Source organism: Arachis ipaensis, chromosome B06 (genome assembly GCF_000816755.2).
Source record: "Arachis ipaensis cultivar K30076 chromosome B06, Araip1.1, whole genome shotgun sequence".
In the NCBI taxonomy this organism is placed as follows: Eukaryota; Viridiplantae; Streptophyta; class Magnoliopsida; order Fabales; family Fabaceae; genus Arachis; species Arachis ipaensis.
In genome coordinates, this window is record NC_029790.2 from 20,940,667 (window position 1) to 20,949,044 (window position 8,378).

At 37.9% G+C, this 8,378-nt stretch overlaps 1 protein-coding gene across 2 annotated transcripts; it reads right to left on the bottom strand.

Moving 5' to 3' along the window:
• LOC107646144 lies at nt 4,226-7,925 on the bottom strand. 2 transcript variants are annotated; one of them, XM_016350338.2, is made up of 8 exons: nt 7,724-7,925; nt 7,198-7,641; nt 7,056-7,108; nt 6,609-6,646; nt 6,186-6,504; nt 5,228-5,544; nt 4,645-5,107; nt 4,226-4,593 (listed from the first exon to the last, which is right to left on the bottom strand). In XM_016350338.2, the coding sequence occupies exons 1-8, from the start codon at nt 7,734-7,736 to the stop codon at nt 4,540-4,542; spliced, it is 1,701 nt and encodes a 566-aa protein (XP_016205824.1). In that variant the 5' UTR covers nt 7,737-7,925; the 3' UTR covers nt 4,226-4,539. The 2 variants fall into 2 exon arrangements, with proteins under 2 accessions (XP_016205824.1, XP_016205823.1); XM_016350337.2 differs by having other exon boundaries at nt 4,226-5,107.

Consider the following 8,378-nt stretch of genomic DNA (forward strand, 5'->3'; position numbering starts at 1 on the left):
AAGGTCCAAAATGTACTTTCTTTGGGAGATAAAGATTTCTTTGCTGAATCGTAGAACCTCTATTCCTAAGAAATATTTTAGTCCTCCCAAATCCTTCATTTCGAAGTTTGTAAATAGGTTCCTTCTCAATTTTGTAATTTCTTCAGCATCATTTCCCGTTATGATCATATCATCCACATAGATTATTAGGCAAGTGATTAAATCTCCCCGTTTTTTCAAAAAAAGGGTATGATTAGAGTTGCTTTGCTTATACCCATACCTTTTCATGGCAACGGTAAATCTTCCAAACCAGGCACGGGAGATTGTTTAAGCCCATAAAGAGCCTTCTTTAATTGGCAAACTTCATGTTTTTCAAATCCCGTTGAGAAACTTGGAGGAGCTTCCATGTACACTTCTTCTTTCAACTCTCCATGCAAGAAAGCATTCTTGACGTCAAATTGATGGAGTGGCCAGTCTTCATTTGCTGCTATTGAAAACAACACCCTGATAGTATTAATCTTTGCAACCGGTGAAAAAGTATCAGTGTAGTCGATAGTATTAATCGACAAACTTCATGTTTTCCAAATCCCGTTGAGAAACCTGGAGGAGCTTCCATGTACACTTCTTCTTTCAACTCTCCATGCAAGAAAGCATTCTTGGCGTCAAATTGATGGAGTGGCCAGTCTTCATTTGCTGCTATTGAAAACAACACCCTGATAGGTCTGTGTATAACCTTTGGCCACCAACCTTGCCTTGTACCGTTCAATAGTGCCATCTGCCTTGTGTTTAATGGTGAAAACCCATTTGCACCCGACTGGTTTTTTTCCTGTCGGTAGGATACACTTTTCCCAAGTTCCATTCTTCTCTAGAGCTTCCATTTCTGTATTCATGGTTTTCGCTATTCAACTTTCGCATTGGCTTCTCGGGTAGTTCTTGGAATGTCTTCTGTTAAGAGTCTGACAGAAAAAGCCTTTGCAACATCTGTCATTCCTTCTCTAGCCACTCTTATTGGGTATCTTGAGTTACGGGGAACATGTTCTGGTGAGTACCGATTAGGAGGCATTCCTCTGTTTCTTCTTGGAGGAAGAATAAAGGTATTGGGCTCTGGTTCTTCATGTTCCAATGCTATACTGTTATTGTTAGTGGCCTCATTAAAAACAGGGAATAAATTATCAGATTGACAATTACTTACCTCTTGTCTGACATTCTCAAAAGGACTCTTATTGGTTGTATGTACCGAGTTATTTTTTACGTTGAGTGAAGTATGCTTGGTGGCTCCATCTACTTGCTCTGTTTGAACAGTTTCTGGGCAACAAAGGTTATTTAGCCAACTTGGTGGTTCTTTATTGTTCTCCCTCTGAATGCCATGTTGGCGGCTAAAGTAAAATTTGGATTCTAAAAAATCACAATCCATGGTCACATGAATACGACGAGTGATTGGATTGTAGCACCTATATTCCTTTTGGTGTGTAGCATACCCAACAAAAACACATTTTTCTGTACAAGGATCAAGTTTGGTTCTATTGGCTTTGGGAATATGGACAAAGACGGAACATCCAAATACTCGAGGTGGTAAGGTTAGAATAGGCGGGATTGCAGTTTGAGTAGCCAAGACTTGTAAGGGTGTTTTGTGGTGGAAAACTTGGGTAGGTAGCCGATTTAGTAAGTAGGCAGAGGTCGCTATAGCTTCAAGCCAAAAAATTTTTGGAACTTGTGCATCAAAAAGCATGGCTCGGGTCATCTCAAGTAACTTACGATTTCGCCGCTCAGCCACACCATTTTGTTGGGGTGTATTTGGGCAGGAAGTTTGATGAATAAAACCATTTTTCATAAAAAAAAATCACGCATTGACTGATTTATAAATTCTCCACCATTATCTGAGCGAAGTACTTGGATTTTCTTGTTGAATTAAGTTTGAATCATTTGGTAGAAAGCAAAGAACTTATCAGGTACTTCAGATTTGTGTTTTAAAAAATATACCCAAGTCATGCAAGAGAAATTATCCACAAATAACACAAAATATTGAAAATTATTATGGAAAATAGGAGCTGGACCCCACACATCTGAGTGTATTAGAGAAAAAATGGAATTGACTCTAGTGTTGGTTGGAGGAAAAGAAACTCTGTGATTTTTTGCACGAATACAAGTTTCACATTTGAGGGGTTCAATACTACTTGTAGAAAGACTAGGAAATAGTAACTTAAGGTACCCAAATGAAGGATATCCAAGACGCCTGTGCCATAACCAAAGTTGCCTAGTAACTGTTCCGTGAGCAAGCATGACATGATCCTGGTGTGCTACTTCATCAACGTAGTAAAGGCCTTCTCGCTCAGTACCACGCCCAATGATCTCCTTCGTAAAAATGTCCTGTAAAAGATAAAAAGGTAGAGTACATGAGTACCACACAATTTAGTTCCTTTGTTACTTGGCTAACAGACAATAATTTTGATGATAGTGCAGGGACATAGAGGCAATTTTTTAATTTCAATTTTTCTGAAAAAGTAATGGAGCCTCCTCTTTTAACATCAATTAATTCTCCACTAGCTGTTTCAATATGAGCTTTTGAGGGTATAGTCAAGCTATTAAAATCATGGAGATCATGAGTCATAGTATCGGTAGTCCCACAATCGAAAATCCATTCATTTATCCTTTTAATTGGATTCTGATTTTGGGTATCCCTTTATATTGAGTCGCGGTTTGGGCTGAGCAGGAGGCAAGGAGTTTAGGAAAGAAACCAAGAATTATTTAAAAAAATATTATTTTTGTTATTCATATTTTTCATTTGTGATTATACAATTCTTACCAATATATAGACCAAAAGTATGCTAAGAATACACTAAGAATACACTCATTATGGAATAATATCCTAATAAATTACATTGAATTTTTTTTAATTCTCTTTGATATTTTCCTGATTTTGTTCTCTAATTATGATATTCTAATAGTCATAATAGTAACTAACTTAACTATAAGCTGCGAGCCACCTTCTTCGATCAGCGTCGTTCTCGCTATTGCTCTTTGTTCTCAGCAGAGGCTTCGAACAGCGATATTAGAAGGGATAGGTGGGGTAATTATGAAGTTCAATGTTTTGGTAGGGAAGGTTAATTTGAATTCACTCTTGAGATGTAATAGTTGCTCATTCTTGCTTGTGTGGGTCGGGTCCTATGGGCCCATATTAATCAAATCAAATGAGTTAATAAATAGTCGTTGGAGGTGATATCCGCAACACAAATTTGCGGCAGATTAACTTTTGGGCCGTTAAATCGGGGAACCGTCGAAAATAAATGAACAATGAATAGATATGATATGTGCATATGACTAGATGGTTCAGGAGCTTAACAAAACTTTAAGACACGTAGGCATGGGACGTTGGTGCTACCGCCACGTAGTCCATATTGCATGGAATCCTCGAGACAATGCCACATTTCCGTGGACCGTCATAACTACTTGAAGATTCAGGAGCAAATATACATACATGCATGTAGGTATATATCTGCTAGCTAGCAAGGGACGTCGTTGAAGTTGACACCAACCAACTCTACTGATTTTTGTTATAGACAAATGGAGAAGAGTACTAAACCTGCAATGACATTGATTGGGAGAGTTTGCAACACTGGTGGTTATTGGAAACTGATGACAACCAAGGCCTCTAACCGGGCTGCAGTTCACGGTGTTAAGCAACCTGCTCCCGACTTCATCCCAGTAACCCAACCTAACCTAGCCAGCCTCTCTTCCACTTCATTTTCTTGCTCATTTTATTATTAAATAATATATGCATGCCTGTGCTTTTATTTTGCAGAAGGAGCAAGTTCAGGAGGAGATTGAGAAAGCCAAAAAAGACAAAGAAGCTAAGAGGAAACACATTGAGGACACTCTCAACTCCCATCTCCCCAACTTCTCCAACTCTGATTCCTCTACCTCTCCTCCAAATTGATCTACTTACTCCCTCGTATCTATTCACTCTTTGTACTTAATATTAAACAAAATCCAACACTATTTTCTCTGCTAAACACTAGTAAGTTTTATTTTCTTATTTATTTATTTATTTATTTATTATGTATCAACATAATTGGCTAAAACCTATAATCAAAGCGAGAAAAGAGTGAAAAGATTTTGTTGCAAGATTTCAAATAAGACCTAAATTTCGGATGCAATGCACACAGCACACTATTGAATTTGGCCACTAAGTTCAAACCTCTGTTAGAGGCTGCGGCTGCAAAACAACATACAATCAACTTGTGCACTGTAAAGTAACAAAATATTCATATGATAATTGATAAACTCATAGTTCAGTTCAACATGATTAAAAGATCAACGATCCTGAGAACTAGTAAAAATAAATCCTCTCCTTTCGCTATGGCCATTCAAGTCTTCCTTGGTCTGGCCTAGCAGTGGTTAATGATTGGAATGAGAAAGCAATGATCACACTGTTAAAAGAATAAAACTATTGGTGGCATTTACTGTGATCTATATAACACGGAGCAAAACAATATGACATTGCTTTATATCATGTTTGAGAACTGAGCTAGTCAGGTAGCTGCACCGGTTTTATTGTTTCTCTTAAGCCACTTCAACGAGCCTTCCGCGAACCCACTTTTTACTTGCTGATGGCGATTTACATTGTGCTTCATCTTTAGTAGGCTGAATTTCCACCGCAGACGGCGAAAGTTGCGTCTCGCATTTTCTGCTTTCATCCTCTTCTGTCTCCCCTTGTTCATTTGATGGACCTGATTCCCTTGTATGACTATTCAAACAAGGTACGGTAATGCAACCATTGGTGCTTGTTAGCCCAAGTTCTAAATCACCATCTACTTGCATCTCCTTGGATAACTCGCCAAAATCTTCAGAGAACTTGTAGTCATTTGATGAAAATGCTTTGTGACCATTTACATGAGACTTAAGTGATTGGCTTAGAAATTCAGAAGCCGACCCTTCCTCATTGAAATCACTCGATGCAACCGATGAAACATCACTCTCGCTCATCTCCTCTGCATCAATGGATTCAAGTGCCTGAATAGCTTCGGCAATAAGCTTTCTGCTTTCTATCAACGAAGCTTGCGCAATGGGACTCTTTGTTGCAGCAACCTCAAGTGCCTTGGCAGCTTTCTCGGCTTCGGCGATCAATAATCTGTGCATTAAACACAATCTCATTAGTGTGTATACAGGGAAACTAATACAAATCAACAATTTGAATAAAATGAGAACAAATATGGCGTCCACTGATTTGTGTACGTAAAGATAGGCTTACCTTGCTCGTTCAATGACTTGAGCTTGTCCAGTTTCTGCAGCAGCTCTTTGTGCTCTAATGTTCTTTATCATCTCAAGCTTGGAATTTACAAAAGGATCCTTAAAGACAGGGGACGTGATTTTTTTCAAAGAGTCACTCTTAGTCCCGATTTTGGAGCTGCTACCGACGCGAGTGCTAGTATTAGTATCTTTTCTCATTATAGGTTTCTTCTTTTTGGAGTGTGAACCATCACTTGGCCTTCTTCTAGGTTTCTTTTCGGCCCCAGCTTCGCCACCATGATACTTGGCTAACCCAGAGCAAACTCTCTCGCGATATCCCTGATATAATACAAATAATTTGCTCAGGAAACAGGAATCAGAACCCAACTAATGTGGCTCAATAATCAATCAATGTGATTTTATTAGATTGTACTTCCTCCTCCTCCACACACCAACTTTGGTACAGAAGGAATTCACAGTTTCACACCATGGACCTTCTCCTTAACTTCTTAGCAATACTGTTAATATTCTTTATTTATTTGAAGACAACTTTTAACTTAGAAAGAGCACAGCTTCAAGAAAAAGCTGCTCACAGGAGATGTCTCTATTACTACTCAGCCGCATGTTCTAGTTAATCCTAATTGCATATAGAGACGAATTACAAGCGATTTGTAACACAGGTCACGACTCTAAAATCTTAAGGAGCATAATGAGAAAAGAGCGGTAATGGTATCAAAATCAAACTATCAAATCATTTGACATACAACTCTTAAGAATTTAAATGCAAGAATTATCAAATGTTGTGTCTTTCTACTTAATCCCTGAGAGGGTAAACCTTGAGTATTTAACATTTAAAGAAAGAAAAACTGACTGTTCATCAAGTTGACTCAAGTTGTTGCTGGCAGAGGTCAAGATCTGGCACACATTTATTTGGGCTAAAGTGAAACTTGAAGGTATTATTAATATATACAAACACTTACTGGATCAGCCCATTTTGCAGCAATAGCTTCTGCGATTTTTCTTCTCTGCTCAGGAGACTTGGGCGCTCGTTTGCTACCTGGTGGCCTCACCATTTGTTTCCTTTGTTCAACACACTCTGACCACTCTTGCTTCAGCTGTTTATCCAAGATTCCATAGGAATTCCACTGCAGCTCTTCCTGCTCAGCATATCCTTTTCTTGAAGCTTCCGCAATTAAATTCTGCCACTCAAAACAACATGCCTCCTGCAACATCTTTTTTCTAAGCCTCCTATCCCATCCCATTTTCACTCCAGCGCCTATCTTCAGTCTTGTTTCTGTGCTGTGCAATCAATATGGAAGATAAGTTTGAGTAAAAGTAAGTGAAAAAGGGACCAATCAGCAGAGCAGCAGCGAATTAGCAACATCTTTCAAGAAAAGACTTACGTCTGTGCATGCCCAAGATTAGCCAGCTTCATTTTTATCTGCATTACCAAATTTTATGAAGGAAATCAGTTAAAATTTTGAAGCTAAAATTCGAAAACCCAATCATCAATCTAAACCTGTTGTGTCAGTATTAATACTGAATAATAACCCATTTAAAAATTACTACCATTAAGAAATTGTTTAGTGAGACCAGAGAGAGACAGGACACGTGTAAACTTGAACATTACATATTGGCCCAGTGAAATACTCAAGATTGAACTATATTGTTTAGTGAGACCAGAGAGAGACAGGACAATCCTGTTTTACAATGGATTATATTTTAATTTGTTCATTGTCTAAATTGGGATAAGTGATAGATTTCAATGATATTGAACTAAAATGGATGTTTGTGAACCTAATATGAAAATCTACTTTAGCAAAGACAAACATATTCTTACATGACATCACCTTAGGATTCTGCATAGCAAGCCTTGTTCTTTCCCTGATTTTGAGCAAAGTTTCTGTTTAGAATGACAAAGAGAGCTAAATGATGGAAGACAGGATGGAATGTGAAGGAAGATAAAGAAAGAAGAAAAGAAAATATAGTTACCAGGACTATGCTTTCTTCCTTTGTTCCATGGGGTGTTTCCTTTATTAGCTTTGGAAATTCTCATTCTTCTCAACTTCTCCCTCTCGTCAAGCTCTTGTGATTCTTCATCACAAGAGTCAAGGTGAACCCCTGGTGCTGAGTTGGCAGTAGCAAGGTGCAAGTCGGTGGAGTGTGTGCATTCGTCTCGTTTGTGAGGCAAAATCTTTGGTTCAAAGGTAGCAACAGCCTTAATGAGAAGCGTCCCCGTCCTCGTCCCCCTGGGAAGGCGAAAAGGGACGACACTCAAGTTTTCCTTTCTAAGCTTGTTCCAAGCACAGGGAAGACAGTGGTCATTGCCAAAGGTCAAAGAAATGGATGAGCCTTTCAAGTTAATGTGATACGGCATTGGTGCCCTCAGCGATGAATACAAAGGACATTGCAAGCTTAGCTGTGCATTTGTTATCTCTGCTCACAATAACCAACAATTCATATTAAACATAAGAGTTGAGCAGAGTGGAATTTATAAGAGAGAGACAAGTGTAGGTACCAAATAAAGGCATGGGAGCTCATCCAGCGGGAGTGAGTAGGGAGGAAGAATGGAGCAAATTAGAAGAACAGAGCGCGTGGATGAGTTGGAATCGAAGGTGAATGAGAAGAAAGTAGAAACACACATCCAGCAATAGCATCAAGAACAGGATAATGTAACGTGGAAGGTACATACTCATACCTTTCCCTGCCCATTACCCGCCACAGGCCCATGGGGCTGCTTTCCCTTCCTTTTTCTTTGGGCTTCACCACTTAGCTCCTTACCGATACGATAATTCAGAGGACGATTATCAAGCATCATTAATTTCATAAAATCATATTTCCCAATATAAATTAACTTAATTTTACCCAAATACTACAAAATAAATAATTTCTAAGTTTGTTTTTTAATAAGTTATTCACATGGTTAAATTAATCAAATACTCCGTTTTATCTTCCTACTTGATTTGCATGATTAGATGCTTAAATAAGAAGTTAACTTTATTTAGGCCAGTTTAAAAAGTTTCAAATTATTTTTTTTTGAGTTTTTGAGCTATAAAAAGTAGTAGTATTAATATTTGGTATAATTTTTAAAATTAAATTATAATTTTCTAAAAAATATTTAAATATTTATAAAAAAATTAAAAAAATAATTTTTTATAATAAAAAACTTTTTA

Coding starts and splice junctions, on each gene's coding strand:
- LOC107646144 (XM_016350337.2), bottom strand. Junction 6,647..7,055: donor TTGCTATGCAGAATCCTAAG/GTGATGTCATGT, acceptor TTGGTAATGCAG/ATAAAAATGAAGCTGGCTAA. Junction 6,505..6,608: donor AATCTTGGGCATGCACAGAC/GTAAGTCTTTTC, acceptor TTGATTGCACAG/CACAGAAACAAGACTGAAGA.